Source organism: Lemur catta, chromosome 1 (genome assembly GCF_020740605.2).
Source record: "Lemur catta isolate mLemCat1 chromosome 1, mLemCat1.pri, whole genome shotgun sequence".
Taxonomy (NCBI): Eukaryota; Metazoa; Chordata; class Mammalia; order Primates; family Lemuridae; genus Lemur; species Lemur catta.
Window position 1 is genome coordinate 282,328,907 of NC_059128.1, and position 20,127 is coordinate 282,349,033.

General features: G+C 49.4%; 1 protein-coding gene across 3 annotated transcripts in view; it reads right to left on the reverse strand.

Moving 5' to 3' along the window:
* Positions 1-20,127, reverse strand: part of TMPRSS2 (transmembrane serine protease 2) — a 39,762-nt gene that overhangs the window by 11,434 nt on the left and 8,201 nt on the right. For all 3 annotated transcript variants that reach the window (XM_045540701.1, XM_045540702.1, XM_045540703.1), the window contains exons 2-7: positions 16,091-16,161; positions 13,823-14,045; positions 9,986-10,072; positions 9,096-9,215; positions 2,555-2,681; positions 963-1,073 (exon numbers count right to left, since the gene is read on the reverse strand). In XM_045540701.1, coding sequence (XP_045396657.1) covers positions 963-1,073; positions 2,555-2,681; positions 9,096-9,215; positions 9,986-10,072; positions 13,823-14,045; positions 16,091-16,161 — 739 coding nt within the window. The remainder of the gene's footprint in view (positions 1-962; positions 1,074-2,554; positions 2,682-9,095; positions 9,216-9,985; positions 10,073-13,822; positions 14,046-16,090; positions 16,162-20,127) is intronic.

Below are 20,127 nucleotides of genomic sequence, written 5' to 3' on the forward strand. Positions count from 1 at the left end.
CACAGCCCGACACAGCAGGTACACCCTCAAGTCTGGAAAGTGAAGAAAAATAAATAAAGATAGTTCTCCAGTTTGCGATGTTTTCCCCCAACGAGGGCAGATGGCAATGGAGAGAGAGCAAAATGCCAAATCAACCTTAGTCACTTCCTGCGAGTAAACCCCAGATCTGAGTGGAGTCACCAGTCCCAGTCAGACGCCAGTCCCCGCCCAGCGCTAAACCCGCCAGACCCACACTTGCAGCTTGGAAAAGTCAGACTCAGGACGAGGTTCCTGGGGGACCTCCCAGTAGGTCTCTTTACTGAGGACTGAACTCTGATTTTTTCCTTTTGCTCAAATTCCTTCCTAAGGAGGCCAGATGAGTCAGGCTCACAAATGGTAAAATCCCACTAAGCAGGTTTTTGTTAACCAAACACAGTGTGGTTTACTTCCCAACCTGATTCCGGTATAGCATTAACATCACCTAAAAGATAGAAAGCCCCCATCTTAACTTAAGCATCCCAGCAGACCCTTATCTTAACTTGAGAGATTCTCCTGTCTGGACCTCCTAGAGTGCTCGCAACTTTATCTTAAATTAAGTATTTCCTTTCTGGTCTTTTAGAGAAAACCTAACTCTTTCTCAGCCAATTGTCAGCCAAAGAATCTTCAAACCCACCTATAAGCTGTAACCGCCCCCCCACACACACACACACCGCTTCGATATGTCCCACCTTTTCGGGCCAAACCAATGTGTAATTCCTACGTATTGATTTATGACTTTACCTGTAACCCCTGTCCCAGAAATGTATAAAACCAAACTGTAACCCAGCCACAGCAAGTCCATTTGCTCAGGGCCTCTTGGGCGTGGCTCCAGGTCACGGTCCTCAAATTTGGCTCAGAATAAACTTCTTTCAAATATTTCAGAGTTTGGATTTTTCTGTCCACATTACAAACTTTTTCAAAGAAAAAGAGAAATCACCGCATACCTGTGGTACAGTTTCTTATAGATATCAACGCTGCTGGCACTTGTGTTCAGTTTCAGAAAGCTTGTGGCCCCACTGTCATCCGCTATTCCCTGGCTAGAATAAAAACTATTCCTAAAAAAGATGGAAAATCTTATTTACAATAATGGTTAGGTCATAAGCAAGCACAATTCCTAGGCTAGATCATAATACCTCTCTTGTATGATGTTCAGGGTAGGAGGAAAGACCTTAGCATTTTGGAAAACAAAATCACACGTTCTAACTGAGTGACATTGAATTATAACTATTTTTGACCCAATAACCATGAAGTGCCAGGTAAAACTCTTCCAGCAGTCATGTTTCCAATCTAGTTTCGGTCAGAACAAAGAAATGATGAGAATAAGGATGTATGAGTATATAATCATACATACCTGTAATCTAATAAAATGTACAGATATTAAAATGTCCCACTTATAAAATTCCAGCAGCCTCCCGAACTGCAGTGGAAGCTTCGCTACGTAACCTGACCCTGTGGGCTAGGCAGGGCATTGTACAGCATTTCACCAGCTAAGATGCCAACTCCCTTACCAAGTGGTAATTCGTTTTGAAAATGTATACAGAATCCCGAAAATTACATAGATATCACACGGAGAGACCCCCACGGAAGAGAAGGGGCGATAATATGACCCTTTCTGCCAATGCCTGAGGCCTGCAGTCTTCCTAAGCGATGCTGCTAAGCCCCCCTAGGAACCCTCCCTCTGAACTTTTCCCACCTCTCCTCCAAGCTGCAAGCATGGATGAATTTTTTTAAAGTATAAATCTGACCAATTCTCTCCCCTGTTCAAAAGCCTTCACTGGCTCCCAAATGCAGTGCAAGCAGCACAAGACTTTTCCCTGCGATCTCCCAACCAGCCCTCCTTCCTCTGCCCCAGCGCAGCAAAGGGTTCAGCCCAGGCTGACAGGCGCCTCAGAAAAAGAGCCACCAGTCCCCCAGATTCACACCTGTGATCCAAACACTCTGGGGGACTGAGGCAGGAGGATCGCTTGAGGCCAGGAGTTCAAGACCAACCTGAGCAAGAGCGAGACCCCATCTCTATAGAAATTACAAAAATTATCTGGCATGGTGGCGCACGCCTGTGGTCCCAGCTACTCGGGAGGCTGAGGCAGGAAAGTTACTTGAGCCCAGGAATTTGAGTTTGCAGTGAGACACTGCACTCTAGCCCAGGCGAGAGAGAGAGAGAGACTGTCTCAAAAAAAAAAAAAAAAAAAAAGAAAAGAAAATAAGCCCCCCAATACCTCCAGCCTGCACCCCTGACCCGGTGACCATGGCACTGGGTGTTCCCAAGCAACCAGGAGTCTCTAGAGGCCAAGGGGGACTCGGGCAGGGTGGCAGTGAGCCACAGTCAGCAGACGTGGGCCAATGTGCCAGGCACAGCTCTGGCAGAACAAACTCTCCCTGCTGGTTACAGGGACCAGTTTTGTAAGGGGACAACTGTCCGCAGCATTTCTGTGCTGGCACTTCCACTGGGAGGCAAAAGAGCATCTCTCTCTCGTGTTTCTGCTGTCACCGTCACTGTGTTGTGCCACCCCCCTACAGGCTGCAGGCCCGTACTCACTTGTAGCCCATGTCATTGCACACGGCCCGCCCATAGCTGTCACTCCAGCCTTCTTGGCACACGGGGTGCCAGGACTTCCTCTGCGATGAGTAAACCTGAAGGATGAAGTTCGGTCCGTAGAGGCGAACTGCACAAGGAGGAAGATTCTCCGTGAGTTTGATGCAATTGTCCCTTCCTGTATTGTCCTAACTGCCAGCGGACCCCACACTGCCCGGGACACCAAGGCTCTGCACATAGGGGCAATGTGAAGTTCACTCTTCCCAAGGCACTGACCGCACACAGGGAGTCAGTCCCCTAGTCTGTTCTTTCCCTGCTAAAGCGTACTCCTTACACAAAAAAATCGAAAACAGGTATTCAGACACAAACTTGCACCGATGTTCGTTGTGACACTATCCATGGGAGGCGAAAGGTAGAAACAACCCAAATGTCCACCATGGGATGAGTGAGCAAAATGTGGCGTATCCAAAATACACAATGGACCTTCACCCCATAGGAGGGAGTGAAGTTCTGGCCCTGCTACGTGGTGAACCTGGACGGCATCGTGCGCAGTGACGGGAGCTGGTCACAAAGGCCCACGCAGTGCACGATCCCACGCATGTGACGTGTCTGGAGCAGGAAAGCCACAGACAGAAACGTCAGTCTTTGCTTGGGACTGGGGGAGGGGCAGGGATATGGGGTAATTGCTCGAGGGTGTGGGGTTTCTTTACGAGATGATGAAAATATTCTAAAATTGCAGTGAATATATAAAAACCACCAAATTTACTTTAAAAGAATAAATTTTATGGTATGTGAATTATATCTCAATAAAGCTACTTTTAAAAATAAATACGATAAAAGGTTTTTTCAAAAGTGTTCTTTAAGCAATCACTTTAAGCAACAAGTTGGCCTCCTCTTGGCCAAATCCAGGACCTCGGCAAAGCACCCAGAGACATGCTCAGTCCGCTGGTACCCAGGGGACACTAAATGCCTCTAAATCGATTTATGTTTTGCCAAAACGACCTCCGCTCTTTTATTCGAAGAAACAAAATGTTATAAACGCAGCTGAAGCTCCTCCCTGTGCCAGTCCCTTCTCTCTCTCCCCAGAAGAACACACCGCGTGTGGCACAGTCACGGAACAGGACCCACACAGCCTGAGGATTAACAGGGCACCGCAGATTCAGAGGAACCATCTTGAACACAGCACTGCGTAGGAGAGCGAGCTGCCAAACGATGCGTTCGGTGTGACTTACTCATGTAAAGCTGAAAGCATGTAAACAGTGCTGTGTGGTCTGGGCGGATACACGTGGCTTAAAGCATTAAACGAGGACCTAGTTATGCTTCCGCCTCACGTCTCACCTCCTGCCCGTGGCCCTGACTCACTGGACAGCCTGACACCTGCGGGCTCCTTCCTCCGGGCAATGACGGGACACGTCTGATTGTTTTCTGATGCTTCAGTGATGAGTGAGTCCACCACCATGTGGGGCCGGCCACAGCTTACATGACCGGATAAACACACTGCTACCACCAGACAGTGGAATATTATTCAGTGCTAAAGAGAAATGCACTTCTAAGCCATGAAAAGACCTGGAGGAACCTTAAATGCTTATTACTAAGTGAAAGAAGCTGCATACTCCGTGATTCCAACTCTAGGACATTCTGCAAAGGGCAAAACTAGGGAGGCAGTAAAAAGACCTTTGCTAGCCAAGGCCAGTGGAGAAACAGGTGCACCAGAGATCTCAGGGCAGTGGAACTGTTCTAGATGACATCATAGCGGTGGGTGGACAACAGTATGCATTTGTCAAAACCCACAGAACTGGAACAGAAAGAGCGAATGCGAATGTAGACTGAGGGCTTTAGTTAATAACAATGTATTCAACTGGTTCTTCAGTTATAATGAACGCACCACACATGCTAATTCGAGATGTCACTGTGTGCAGGGAGGGGTGTGTGGAACTCTGCACTCCCCAGTCAATCTTCTGTAAACCTAAAACTACTCTAAAAAATGAAGTCTAATAATTTTTTAAAGGTACTGAAATTAAATATGCTTCCACAATTAAAAATAAAACTGCCACTGTGACATGGTAGAGAGTAAGGTAGATTTTTCATTCTTGGTTTGTGGATAATTTTAGAGATTGTTTTTCCTTCCAACTATGTGCATTCAAATGTCACCTAGGAAGAGATGGTAGCTGGCCACACAGAGAGCTGGAAATGGTCTCAAGCAGTTCTTTTTTTTTTTTTTTTTTTGGTAGGTATTAGGAATTTCTTTCGGGCTTTATCAAGGTAGAGTTGACAAATAAAAATTGTACATGTTCAGGTGGTTTGATATATGTCCTTCGTGAACTGCCCACCACAATCAAGCTAATTAACATATTCGTCACCTCACATAGTTGCTGTTTTCTTTTTGGTAGATTTTCTCTTTTTTGTGGTGAGAATACTTAAGAACTACCCTCCTGGCAGAGTTCAAGCACACAGTACAGTATTGTTAACTAGAGTCAGTTCTTTTGTTTCTCTTTTGAGATTTTGAGAAAGACACAGAAAAGATAGCAATAGAAGTAGAAAGTGCATTAATGTTAAAATACACACAAACACATACACACACCCTTGGAAAGAAAGCTCCGCACACATGCACACATTCTTGAATGTTTTCTATGGGACGGGTAACATTCTTTATAATTTCTGTCCTACAAAGCAGACAGATTAAAAGCACACCACACGCCTGTTCTGGTTAAATATACAATAGAAAACACACACAATGTCATTGCTCCTCTGTTTCGCTCTATATGAATAATCAATGTGGAAATTGGATAAAACCAAATTGAGGAGGGTCTATCAAATTACAGATTCGTAAACCCTCTGACCCAGCAATTTTACTGCTGGGAGCATTTCCTACGGAGCGCTCACATGCTTGGACCATTGCATCTTGTAGCCAAAGGTGGAAAGATCCTACACGTCCCCCAGGAAGGGGCTGGCACAGTAACGGTGCCTTAACTCTGGCTCAGTGGGGAAAGGAAGAGGAACTCGTGTTACCATAGGAACTGATTTTCAGGGTGTTATCCAGTGCTGAAGAATAGCTGGATAGCAAAACACTGTGAAATGGGGGTGTGAACTAAAATAAAATTTTAAGGCTCATCCCCACACTGGCTGACTAAATGGACCCTCTCGTAGCCAAAGGAATACCCTAAAACTAAATTGCCTGCCAGGAAGAGGGAGGTCAGACGTGCCTCATCATGCCCCCCTCCCTTCTTGGGGACATCCTTTGTAACCCTTAACAAGTCTAACGGTGGTTAACAAGTCTAATGGTATGCAAGACAAACCTACAGGCCCTCAATTTACACGACAAATCTATGTCAGGTGGCTTATCTCTGTAAATAGCAACTACTTTAAAACATTCCAAGCCTTTAAGACAAAGCTTCATGTCTTCAACCAATTACAAGCCAAAGAATCTTCAAATCCACCTATAACCTGTAAGCCCCCACCTCGAGACGGCCCACCTTTTCGGGCCAAACCAACGTATGCCTCCCGCGTATTGATTTATGACTTCACCTGTAACCCCTGTCTCCCTGAAATGTATAAAACCAAACTGTGACCCAGCCACAGCGAGTCCACTTGCTCAAGGCCTCTTGGGCGTGGCTCCGGGTCACGATCCACCGATTTGGCTTAGAATAAATCTCTTTAAAAGTATTTTACAGAATTTGGCTTTTTTCTGTTGACAGGGGCATTAAGAATGGAAACACATATTTGCTTTTTTTATGCAAAAATTCTCTGGAAGGAGAAGCAACTCATATTAGTTGCCCCTGAGAAAGAAACATGATTGGTTGGTGAACAGCTGGGTGTGTACGTGTGTGGTGTGTGCCCATGGTGGGGGTGTAGGGGGTGACGGGGGCTGTGAGTGTGTGTGTGGTGTATACGTGTGGGGTGGGGCGTGCGTGCATGCGTGTGTGTGTGTGTATGTGTGTGTGTAAGCAGAGTGAAGGAGATGAGATCTTTCATTGTGTACCTTTTTGTGCTTCCTGGATTTTAATTTATTCAGGTGTATAACTGTTAAGGTATTCAAATAAATACAACTTATTATTAGGAAGAAAGAGAATGTCAGGGCGCGTAGGAGTTGAAACCCCTCGCTGGAGTTTACTCGCCCACTCACGTGAGCGTAGGATACATCACAAGCCGTCCCGCAAGCTGTCTTAACCACACAACTCACCCTAAAAAAATTCACTTTATTTAAGAAAATGGTGACAAATATATTCTGACCAAAATAAAGTAAAAGGACTACTTTAAACAATGGTGAGTCAGTTCCAAGTGCAAACCCTCCTCTGGGAGCCAGGCTGTGCCGGGGAGCTGTCAGGGCAGGACGCAGGCATCGAGCAGGCACAGGCAGCTGCTCAAGGTGGGCACAGGACCGAGCTCGGGGGCCCCTCCTCCTCACTGGGCAACTGCACCAGCCAGGACCAACAGCACATCTCACCCGGGTGGCTGGGACCCGACAGTAAGGACAGAACAGGAAACTCATCGCCACCCGGGGCGGCCCTTAGGAGAGGAAAGATTGCTATAAAGTGGAAAACTGCCTTTTTTTCATGTTCTTAGCCAGCTCTGAGGTTTGTGGTTTTTAAAGAAAACCCCAAGACCGGGTGTGGTGGCTCGCAACTGTAATCCTAGCACTCTGGGAGGCTGGCAGGGAGGATCTCTTGAGTTTGGGAGTTTGAGAGCAATCTGAGCAAGAGCTAGACCCTGTCTCTACTAAAAAAAGAAAAATTAGCTGGGTGTGGGGCTGCGCCCATAGTCCCAGCCCCTCAGCCACTCGTGAGGCTAAGACAACAAGACTTGCTTGAGCCCAGGAGTTTGAGGCTGCTGTGAGCTATGATGATGCCACTGCACTCCAGCCTGGGTGACAGAGCTACTTGAAGGGGAGGGGAGGGGAGGGGAGGGGAGCGGAGGGAGAAAAGAGAACCCTAAAAAGTTGGGAGTGCACTTGATGGGAGGAGGGGAGAGCTGCCTGAGAGATTTCTGGTGATTCCTCTGACTCTACAATCCTGAAATTTCTATTTTTTTAAAAAACAGTTCTAGTGTAAACACATCAGAGTGTGCTTATCGGGAACCAAACGCGAACGCACATACCATTCCCAGTGCTGCATCCACAGCCCTGGAACACGTTGTCGTGGCTGGAAAATAAGTTCTAGGGGAGGAAGGGAAGGAAGCAGAGACAGCCTTGTGCCGGCTACAGAACCGGGCTAAACCCGCCGTGCGCTTTTAGCTCTGGGAACGGGGACTCTTGGCACAACTGTCATGCACAGGCATCATTCGTCCTGTTAGAGCAACTTCACCACCCTTGGACTCCCCTTCAAACATTAATTGAAAATAGAAATCAAACCCACAATGAGGTGTCACCTCATGCCTGTCAGAATGGCTGTGATTGAAGAGACAAAGGTGACACATGTTGGTGACTGGACAAAGGGCAGCCCTGGCACAGTGTTGGGGGAAATGTAAACGGGAACAGCCACCATGGAAACAGTGTGCAGGTTCCTCAAAAGCTAAAGCAGACCCAGCGTGTTCTCCAGCAGGCCCACGTCTGCGTGGGTGCAGAGGAAGGCGTGCTCGAGAGACACCCGCAGCCCGCGTGCACGGCAGCCCTAACCAGTCACACTGGCTCAGACACGGCACCACCCTCAGCGTCCGCCAGCGGGTGAGCAGATCACCTGTGGTGCACACACGCAGCAGAATACTACTCTGCCTTAAAAAAGGAAAGAAATCCTGCCATTTGCCACAACACGGATGCACGTGGCAGTCACTGCGCCATGTGAAACGAGCCGGGCACAGACAGACAGATACTCACTCACACGAGGAGTGTGAAAAAGCCAAACTCACAGAAACCAGGCGGCAGAGTGGCGTCCCCCAAGTCGGGTGGGGGAATTGAGATGTTGGTTACAGGACACAAAACTTTAGTAAGACAAGAGGAATACGTGCAAGAGATCTATTACATCACGGTGACTAAAGGTAATGACAATATATTGTATGTTGGAAAATTGCCAAGAGAGTAGATTTTAAGTGTTTTCACCACAAAATAAGACGTGTGTATATGAGCTGATGCACAGGCTGAACAGCTTGATGTGGCCATTCCATGAGGCAGAGATACCAAAGCACCGTGTTGCACACCATAAATATATACAATGTTTACTGGTCAATTAAACAAATAAACAACAGAAAACAATAAAAGCAAACAGAAGTCCCACTCTGTGACAACAGATGTAACTTTAAAGGCAGCTTGTTTGGGAGGTGACATAGTGCGTCCCCCACTTTCCGTTTTAAACCGTTCGCTGGTCTCACCTGACATCCTGCAGCAGCTGGGAGCCCACCGGCCCTCACCGCCATGTGGCAGCAGGAACACAGCCCCTCTGGGCCCCAGGGCTCAGCCTCGAGGCGGGCATTCAATGACGTGATGTGTCCACGTGCTGGACACAGGCCTGGCCTGTCACCCCCAGCCCTCCACACCAGCTGCCGTAGGTAAGGTGGCCATGAGGAGACCCCCACCCCGGCAGAGCGGTCACTTCCCACGGTGGGGCCCACTCACCGCACTGGTTCTCGTCCTCCCCGCTGGGGCAGTGGGACACGCCGTCACACCAGTGCGCCGGGCTGATGCAGGTGCCGGAGGAGCCGCACTCCACCTGGGAGTCCACGCACTTGCTCCCCACTGGCAGAGGAAACGGGGGGACGCTGTCAGGCTGGAGCCTACCGGAGTCTCCCCATCTACCCTCCGGCCCTGCAAGCGAGCAGCAATCATTTCCCCTTGTTTTTAATGAGGAGGAGACGTGTCCCTGCCGCCAGCATCAGTGTGTGGACTTAGGGCTGGGCACGCTGCTTCCATGGGGACCACGGGAAGGACCCGCTCAGTGTTTGGGTTTGGACAGCACTCACCAGTCCTCTCTGCCACACAGAGGTGACTTCAGGGACGCACAAATGGGCAGTGAGTCTGCACCGCCCCGGGCTGATCAGAAGGGCACGGGCTTCCGTTACAGGAGGTGGCAGGGGAGGGGCACGCCTGGCCCCAGCAGCCACTGCTGTGCCATGAGGCACAGGTGACCAGGTGTGGCCCCAAGGTAGAGGAACCTGTGCTCGCAGTGCCTGGTGGCACCTGGCATCCAAAGTGCAGGGCAAATTCTCAATCCTCCTCCTGTGATGTGTCAATACTCCAGAAATAGCTCAGGCCTTCAGCAACCCACAGATTAGGAGGGAGCAGGAGAGTGACAAGAGCAACCCGGACGACAAGACTGGCCTCTGCCAGAGCATTACTCATGCAGCACCGTAACTAAACAAAGAGGAGGAAGAGGACAGCCTTGTTCTGTGGGAGAGAAACTGCAGGGAGGGCCTTCAAGGCCTCCCCGGCCCACACAGCCAGCCCATGCCCAGACTCTGGGACGGCAGGAGCCACGGCCCTGAGTGGGACCAGCCCCTGGCACTTACAGAACTTCCAGAGCAGCCCAGCGGCCAGCGCAGCCACCACGAGGACGGCCCCCAGGGCCACGGTGATGCACAGCGCTTTCTTAGTCCCTGGAAGAAGGAGGGGACACAGCATTCGGTCAGAGTCAGTCAGAAGTCACGCTCTCAAATGTCATGTGCTACTTTTATATATTAAGAAATAATTATTTCATATGCACTTAAAAATGTGACTTAAATTTTAAAAACATACCCTGAGAGGTTTTACATGTTCCATAACACTAAACTTTATGGTTTTTAGAGAACAGAAGCAGAAAGCCAGGATCTGAAGCAAAGTACCCCAAAGTTAAGCTCTTTAAAAAAGTACAGCACAATAAAGAGTCTTAAAATAGGCAGATGATTAATGTGAAAAATGGGCTAAAAGAGGAAAAGTGCCTCATTTTGGTAATTACAAATATAAGCAAAATAATAATAATGTCCCCCAAACTATCATTACCTGCCAGTGGTGCTCAAGGCAAAAGAATAAGTTGTCTTACTCAAGGGTGTTTAACAATCCACACTGTCCCGTTTGGACAGCCACTAGCCACGTGTGGCTATTTGCACTTTAATTAAAGTTAGACAGAATTAAATAAAATGGTGCAAATTCAAGTGCTCAATAGTCACATGCAGCCAGTGGCTACCGTATGAGACAGCGGTAGAACCTTCCCACCTCTGCCGTAAGTTCTGCCCGACACGCTGGCAAAGGCCCTTCGGTCTGAGGGCAGAAACACTGGACCCAGAGTTTAGGCACATTTCAGCTAAAAAGAAAGGAATGTGGAAAGGTCACCAATTTTCTCTAGTCAAAACAAACAGACAGAATTGTTGGCCAAAGAGTCTATGCCAAAAGCCGCATCAACATTCGGAAGACAGCGCCAGACACCACAGAAGGCACTTCAGAGTCAGACATCTGGCCCAGTGACACTGGGCTCAGCCCACTCCCGGCCAAGGAGGGAGAGCTCCCGTGCCCGTCACCCCGGATCCCTAGCAGCCCTGTGCCCGGGAGCTCCTGGGAGCCCTCCTTGGAAGGAAGGTGGAGAGGGGGAGGAGAGAGAGGGGAGATGGCATTTAAACAGACCCTCCATGGCTGCAGAGGTGGCACGACCACCCGGTGCTGCCCACCTGTGCACACCTGTGCTCCTGGAAGTCAACCAGGGTGAGAATCAAAGCTTCTGGAGTTGGAGAGACCAGAGCTGCCCCCCCTGCTGAGGGCTCAAAGCCATGCCTCTCATTTTGTTACCACATTCTGATCATTCTACAATCCTTCTCAAACTGCAACAGACTTAAGAATTACCTGGGGAACCTGGTTCCCATCACCAGACAGTCTGATTCTGCGGGGGTCGGGCATGAATTTGCATTTCTAACAGGCTCTGAGTTGAGGCCACTGGTCGTGAGAATTGCCCAAGCACACGATTTCATCATAGCTCAGCTACAGTGACTGTGCCTTAAGGTGGCAGGCGGGAGCCGGTGCAGTTCACGGGAGAAATTCCAAATGGCCTCTTTGACCCATTACCAAGGTCATTTTCTTTGATAGGTGACTTCCCTGCATGCCATTTTATCTAAGATAAGATAACTTGCCTGTCAGGTTAAAGATTGTTAAATCAGGCATCCTTAACTTGACATTGAGTGTGTGGCAATCTGCCCAGCTCTCGCCAGTGTGCGCAGCGGGAAGCCCCCAGCTTTACCCTTGGGGGGACAGGGCGTGGTCAGTACAGACTTCACCTGGCCCTGGTTTGCCGTGCTGCCACTGAGGAGTTTAATTACAACGTACTATTCATTTACCTTAATCATTATCTATTTAGTCTGCTGTTGACTCGGTCCTACAGTGGTCTCTAGAGTCAGCTATTTGCATCAGATACACTTGTTACCCTTCAATTCTCCAAAGCCTAAACTTTAAGATGCGTATTTATTCCTGTTCAAATGTAAAACTTCTGTGGCTGTTACTAAAGCAAATAGATACCTTAAGTCCAGAGAGAAGTTCTTTATACTCCTGTAGGGTACTTCTGAATTTGTGCTATCTAAATAACTTGGAAAATAGTTTCAAACATTACACTTACAAAATGTATACTTTTCTATTTACTATGCACCAATAGCATGTTCTTAAAAATAATGCCAAGGCAAGTTCAATAAAATTACTGAATTATTTTTGAGCTTATGGGGCACTTTTATAACACAGAATCACACACGTAGGCCATATCTTTCACTTATGAAAGCAATTGACATACGACTGATATATTCCTGTCCAGCTGTCACCACCAACTCTGTCCCCTGGAAAAGCGGAAATGTGTTGGGTGGGCCAGGGGTTCTTTTGCCCTCTTTGGTGGGAACACCACCTTTTGGAGGTGCTGACCTCAAGAGAGGACCCCTCACTGTCCTTTCTTTGGGCGGTGCTCACACGCCAGGGCGCCTTCACTCTCCTCACGCTGGCCGGCTTCCAGCCACCATGGCGGACAAAGACCAGGGGTTCTCAGCCTGGGCACTGCTGACATCTTGGCCTGACGGTTCTCTGTCGTGGGTCTGTCCTGCCCATTGCTGGGAGTCTCACAGCAGCCCTAGCACCTGCCCGGGAGAAGCCAGAAGCACCCCTTCCCCACTCATGACAACCCGAACTGTCTCAGACGCTGCCACGTCTCCTTGTGCATCAAAGCCACCCCCAATTGAGAACCACTAGTCTCAACCTACCCACCGCCTCCAGAAAGACATCAGTGCAAGGACAGGGGCACTGGATGGAGGCCCCAGGGAAGCAGAGAAGGAGGAGAAGGCATGACGGAGGGAGGGATCAGGGCAGGGCAGGAAACCCAGGGACAGAGAGACAGGAGGTTGCAAGGAAGAAGTGGGGCGAGAGAGCCCTCTGTGAAGGGTGAGGGTCGAGTGGTGGGGCAGAAACAGAGCCATGGCCCTTGTCAGGAGCAGAGAGAGGCCTGGGAGGGGCAGATGGGGCTTCACGGAGTACTGGTATTGAGTGTGGCACATGGAAATCCACTCCTGATTAACCTTCAACTGTGTAAGTTGCATAGACAGGGATGCGTATTTCACAAACTAAAACAGAAACATTAACAAGTGGATCCTTGGTGCTGCTGTTGCCGTACTAGCTCCGTCTGGCCAGGCTTGGCACTGAAAGGAGCCTCAATAAAGTCTGGGAGGGGGTGCCAGGGGGAGGGGCCGGGGAGACAGGAGACAAATGAAATGGCGAAGAAAGGCCATGAATGAGGGCGAGAAAGAGACCGGGTTGAAGGGACAGCAAAGGCCATCCAACCTTCAGTAGCCGCCCATCCCCCGCTCAGGCTGTCTACAGGACCGTCAAGCCCAGTGAGATGTCACAGATACATCTGTGCTACAACCACACCAGCCACATCATGCATCGAACACAAAATAACATGGAGCATCTAAACATGACCCGCTGTGTTCAGGGACGTCACAACAAAGAAAGACAGGACAGTTCACCTCTGCCCTTGGGAGCTCACCATTTACTCAGGAGGAGACAGCGACAAGCCACACAAGCAGGAAGCGACGCAGAGAGGCCCGTGTGGGAAGCCCACGCCGCGGGGCACGGGCAGAGCCGCACGGGAAGGTTAACAGAACACGGAGGTCTTGCAGAGCGGAGGCCCCGGAGAAGCCCCGGGCAGGAGGGAGACCCGGCGGCGACAGCTCTGACCCAGCAGGAGGAGAGGGAAAAGCCACGTGGAGACAGACGGCTCCAGCAGACAGAGGGGCAGGATCAGACCAGGATAGCTGGTGACGGAGGTGCTGGGAGCAGAGAGCCCACGCGGGAAGACAGACCCAGGAACTCAGGGTGGTGGCAGGAAACAAACACAAAGAGGGTCCTACTTGAGGTGCACACAGCTCCCGACCGGGATTTGGGCTGCGTGTGGAGGGCGGGAGTAGGATCGTTGGTTAGAACCCTCGGAGCGTACTGGGGAACCTGGGCCGGGTAGTACTGAGCCGGATACACTGGGTAGACACTGGGAGCCACGGGGGGCTGGGGAGCGTAGAGGTTTTCCGGTTGGTAGCCGTGGTTTTCGTAGTAAGGTCCAGCACCTGGTGGTGACCCCTAAACAATCGAAAAGAAGACGAAGCCCATGAAACTCTTACTTACCCTAAAGGGTTAAATACACAATCTCACATGGCACCCCCACAAGACGCTGCAGGGTACTACAGATTCTTTTGGGCTACCTGTCATTATGTCAAGTATTGAACTTATCTAGAACAAAAACTAACCAGAATTTTCAATTGTTTGTCTTCTGTTTTATTTTTTACTATTTATTCTTTGACATTAAAAAAAAAAGTGGCAGGCATCCGGATTTAGTAAAAAATAAACAATAATAATAAATTGTGTAGAAGTCTGTGATTAGAACCAATCAAGCCAATATCTTGCACCTTTAATTCCCCTAGGCCTCTTCTTGAGCATCAAGGTACAAAATTATGGACTAGAGATACTAGAATTTTAAAGAGAATGACAACAGCTAACGTTGGAGAACACACGTGTTTCAGGGCCTCTGTATTCACAATCTCTTTGGAACCTGACCATACCCCTCCCCCAGACTGGTGCAGGTACCATTAAGGCACCCACTTTGCAGAAAGAAACTGAGCTAAGAAATGTGCCTAGGAGTACTCTCTCCATGTGAGTCTGCAAATTCCCTTTCTATGTCCTCTTCTCTTACAGGAGATGTACCATCATTTACTCATCATCCTTTCTTGATGACACTTCAGGGGTTTACAGCGTGGCTCTCACCGTCCTGCCGCAGTGAATGCCCGTGCGCAGCACATGCAGTTTTGTGCGAAGGTCCTGGACCCCTGAGGCTACAGCCCTTTGAGTGGAGTTTCGGGGTCAGAGTGTACACACATATATAGAAATGTGAAAGGAACTGCCCAGTGTGGCGTTTCATTCCCAGTTCCATCTCTGGGCTGGTGCCTGTCTTCTTAGAATGTCCTTCTCCCCTCCCTCGGCCTACTTGCACATTGCCGTCCCAAGGCCCACCTTCTCAAGACCCACCCCCAATAGGCTACTCTGGACCCCACCGGCCCCGTCTTCCCCTTCTTTCAAACTCTCCTCAATTGCCCCTTGTCTGGGCCTCTCTGGGAGGCCACATTTGTCCTCTTATCTGTGTCTAAAGGTCCCCATGTAAAACTTTTTCCCACTCACTAATTTCTGCCCCTGTCTCTTGCTGACCTCAGAGACGACAGCGAGGTTGTTCTCAGAGGACAGGTATTCTGGGCAGAGGCCACTTACTCCTTAGAAGTTTAAATGGGGCTTCCAGGTAAGCATGATTATAAAGGAACAACCAAATGCAGGCTCCAGGGTTAACCTCTGCTTAGGAACTCACTAATGTCAGCATTCAAAAGTCCGAAGAGTGTAACTCTAGGCCAGGGCAGCGGACAGAGGGAAATGGAACGTAATCTCTCATCTAAATGAGGGTACCAGAGGCTCCAAAGTCGGTATGTGCTGGGCCTCAATCTCAACCATCTAAGAACACGCCGTCCCACCCAGATGTCCCCGAGAGTCCTATGCAATGGATTTAAAATTAAAAACAGATCCGGGAAAAAACAAATATCAGTAACAAATAAAGGGAAAAACAAAGGTCTATTTTCTGAATATAGAATCTAGGAAAATTTTCAAACTCTTTACTAAACACTCTTATTTCAGGTAGAAGATGAATTGGTCAGATAACAGGGGAACAAAGATAAGTGAGTTTGTCCCCAAGGAGGGACGGCCCACCAAATGCCTCACTAGGTCAGACCTTTCCTGGTTGATCAGGAAGCAGGGCCCCAGTGGTATCCCACGGGGGTCTCTTCCCTGGGCCTTACTCCCCCTTACCACCATCCTGCCTCCTCTGTCCTCACACCTCGGCCCCGCCCACCCCGACCCCAGCTGCAGAGCAGGACAGGAGGAGTCAAGGTGGGCATGGACATCACCCACTTGGACCCGCCAGCAGTGGCTTTCAAGACTCACCTGTACAGCTGCCACGTGCCAGCCCCCTGCAGCCCACACGCCCCTGCACATCGCTCTGGCACATGCTGACCACCACACACTGCCAGGATACCAGCCGGGACAAGGGAAGGGAGGAAAGGCCAGGGAGGTAATAATTAACCACTTACTGAGTTCAAAGCCATCCTGATTTTATCAACAGCATCGAGTAATGGGAGGTATTTGGAATGTTCAAGATGACCTAGAAAAAAGAGTTACAAGACTGTAATATTTCCATACCAGTTAGGTTTTGGAAGATAAATCTGGAAAGAACTAGAAACCTTCTAGGTGAAGGTCACCTCTCACCAGAACACACAGCAGTGCTGCCCACTGACCTCAGCCCAACCTTCCACTCCTCTTTCCCACCCCCTCCACACTTAAGGATTCTGGGGCTGGCTGGCACCTGAGGGGTTACAGTGAGCAGATCGGGGGGGCATGCAATTGTCAGTACTGTGGCCAGGGACGCCTGACCCAGAAGAAGGGACAGGCTCAAAGACTCAGTCAGCCATTGGGTGGCACCCCGGGGAGTGCCCAGGGCTCCTACAGCAGTGAACACGGCTCTCACCAGGGTGTGATTTCCCCCTTATGGTGCTTCTGCCAACTGCCGGGCGACCTCTAAACCCATCAGGTTCAGAAGAAGCTAAGGACGGCCCAGGAGGCAAAGACCTGGGGCCAACTCCTGGCAGAGCCACCTCCGGAGGTGTCACTGGGTGAGTAACTAAACCTCACTGAACCCTCAGGTTCCTCATCTGAAAAATGGACGGAGCATCAGCACCGTGTTGTCATGTGAAGGGGTTCCTCCCCGCGCCAGGCACTGAGGAACGGCAGGTGCGAGCAGATCCTCCCTCCTGCGGACGTCCAGAGGCGCATGCGCAGCCACCCTCCGCCCGGCAGGGGGTCCAGAGCCCAGCACCAGAGACAGCTCACATCTGACTCTTCTAAGAAAGCCATATGCAACCCCCCAATTCTTAAAAATACATGTGTAAACAAAATTCCATAAAACACATCCACACCCACACTGTTTACTGCCCCAAATCCAACAGACAAAATTCAGAGCTAACCATTTAGACTGTTTCTAAAATAGGCAGTAACGAGAAGAAAACCATGGGCCATTTTGCTTGTAGCCATTTATGAAGAGTTAACAATAATACCTAGAGATACCATCACCATGAAATGCTTTGTGGCAAAGCCCTCGTTCCGATGTCATTCTCCACTGACAAGATCCTTCACTTGGCCAGACTTTACCAGGCTCCTGAGCCGCCTAGGCCGTCTGGGCACTTCCTGATAACATCCACTTGTAGCAAAGAACCCTGCTAGGTCAGTTCAGCAAGAACCCCCACCCTTGGTATCTGAACACTCTCCATACCTGAGCAGGTTCCTCACCCTCCACCATCCCCCTGGTGACGCGTGACCACCTTGCCCATCTTCAGCAAAAATCCCATTAGGGCCAGAATGCCCCTCACCCTTGATGTCTTCTCATAGTGACTATTCCACCCCCCGACACTGCTCCTTAGTTATAAATTAGTCCCCACTTGCCCACGCTGTGTTCAGAGTGGCCCAATCTCTCTCCCCGACTGCAAAATCCCGTTGCCTCGGTGCCTTCACCTGCCATGCTGGCCCTGCTAACAAGTCCGCCTTACCACCTTTAACAAGTGCCGCTGAAGGGTTTTTTCTTTAATACCTTCTTACGAGTAAATGAAGGACTCTTCTCTACCTCTCTCCTCCTGGCTTGAAATGACCAAAGAATATTTTAAGAAATAGTCTTTGAGACCATCCATTCATAAGACCATGTTCCCTGGAGAAGGCTCTGGTCTTTGGAGTCGGCCAGATCAGGGTCTGAAACTTTTTCATCTATAAGAGGCAGTACACAATAGGCACTCAAACAGCAGCAGGTAGCACAGCACAGTCCTCTGGGACCGGGCTCAGCTCCTCACTAGCTGCGGCCTGGAGCAAGTTAATGTTCTGTGGCTCAGTGTCCTCCTTTGCAAATGTAGATAATAGTAGCACTTACCATGGGGTTGTCAGGCATTAAATGGGCTGCTACTAATCAAGTGCTCAGTGCCCAGCACACAGTAAGTGCTATTTCGTTAAATAAAATAATTATAAAGCTGATAAATGTTTAACAACCTGCTGAACGAGAAGAGATTTGTGCCTGGCAAGTGCTCCCAGGCTACCGCATGAAGCCCACCAGCTCTCCCAGCCCAGTCGTGCCCAGCGCGGTGGCGCCAGCCCCGGCACACCGCTGCTGCTCCATCTCCCGAGCAAGAGCAGCGCCGGAACCATCGAACTAAAAATACCCCGACAACCTGCTGTGAATCAACATGAGTATGGCTTTTTAATCCCAGGAAACCTCACTAAACAGATCATAATAAAAATTCCCCAGATCATTTATTTACTTTTCACATACAGATAAAATATAAGAACCAGGTCATGTTGATAACTTTGAGTTGTTTTAAGATTAAAAATAAAGTCCACACCCTTCTGGGTATGAGGAAAGAAGACTGACTAACATACAGGTGGGAAAGATCACCATTTGAGACATATTTATAACATGTAAGTCGTCTACATGGGTGTGACTGTCACATATCAACATCCCTTTCTGCTGTCCACGTTGTGAACAGAGGACGCTAGGGCTTGACATCGACACAGTAAATCCTGCCCTCTTGTCTCTAAGCAGGAAAGGGCTCGGCACCGTCCTGGGATTACTCCCCAAAGAGCTCTGCCTAACCAGACTCGTTCTCACCCCCTCTGGTTTCTCAGCTCTGCTATCTGACCAGTTGTAGGTTCGGCTGAAGTTTCAGGAAATGAAAATTTGATCCCACTGGCAGCTTTCCCAGTCCAGGAGCCCTCTGAAAGGAACGATGAATCAATGCTCAAATCCACACTTGCTATTCACTCGTGATCCCTCACAATGAGAGACGAGGAAGCCAGGAAAGGGCGGAACACCGGGAGCCACGACCAGGACCTGTCCAATAAAAGCCACAGGACCCAGAGGCGATCACGGGACAACCCTATCTCATGCAGCAATCTCACAGCCCACAGGACATGAAAGCCAAAAATATTAAGTGTGCCCCGATCAGCTACCATGAACTTTGGAATAGAAGACAAGAGTCGTGGTGCCTGTAATTTTCTCCAGCAGAAAAGAAAAGAAAAGAAGGGGGAAATGTCCCGCTCTGGCGTCGGATCTGAAAGGGGAGCGTCACTGTCCCCAGTGGGCCAGGAAATCAGATTCAGCTCCACTCATTTTCAAAACAGGCATTTCCACGCCCACACGAGATTGTAAATCTCCTTAACTGGTTTCTGAAAGTAGCAAGATATAACCTGGATGACAAGAGGCAACACTGCTTAGCGAATGTCCTTTCCTGTCATTTAAAGGACAGAGATGATTGTTCCCCACTCTAGAAAGCCAGCCGTAATGAAGCACTTTGGGAAATCTTCCTTTCAGTGGCGAAAGAGCGAAAGTGGATGAAGCTCCAAATCTCTTCCCCCGACAGTGACAGTATCACCCACCGCAGCCTCACCACACACCAGGCTGCCCTCCTGCTGTCCTGTCCACGCCGGGCTGCTCTTTCAGAGGCAAGCCAGCCCGGCCACCTGCCCAGCCACCGTGCACAGGATGAGGCTGTGAGATCCCATCTGCATCCCATGACATGATGAGTTATTTCCAAAACAAGAATAGTTTCTTCTAGTTTCTTTCCTTGGGAGATCTCAGAACACATTTGCTGGGCGCTTATGTTGAAAACAACAAACCAATATGAATGAAGTCAGCCCACAGACGCCAGTTTCAATCCAGGAGTCAGGGGTATTCCCCGTAATTAAGGCTCCGCCAACATCACCACAAACACCACACAGGCACTCCTCCTCCTTCTTGAGGTCCCCACTGTGTGTGGGTACTGTCCAAGATTCGGAAGGTGTAAGGGTGAGCGGGCAGGTGGGGCCTCACCTTCCTCAGCTTCCATATCCCTTCTTCAAACTGCAAAGCAACTCCGCCACCATCCACAGACACTTCCCTTCCAATGACCCAGTGATCGAGAAGAACCCCTCCTGCCGACACCACGGCACTAAAATCACAATATACAAGAAAATGTTCTGTACTCCCGGGGATATGACACACTGTTAAATGAAAGTTAAATGACGGTGGTGGATTTCAGTAACAGCTCAACATAAA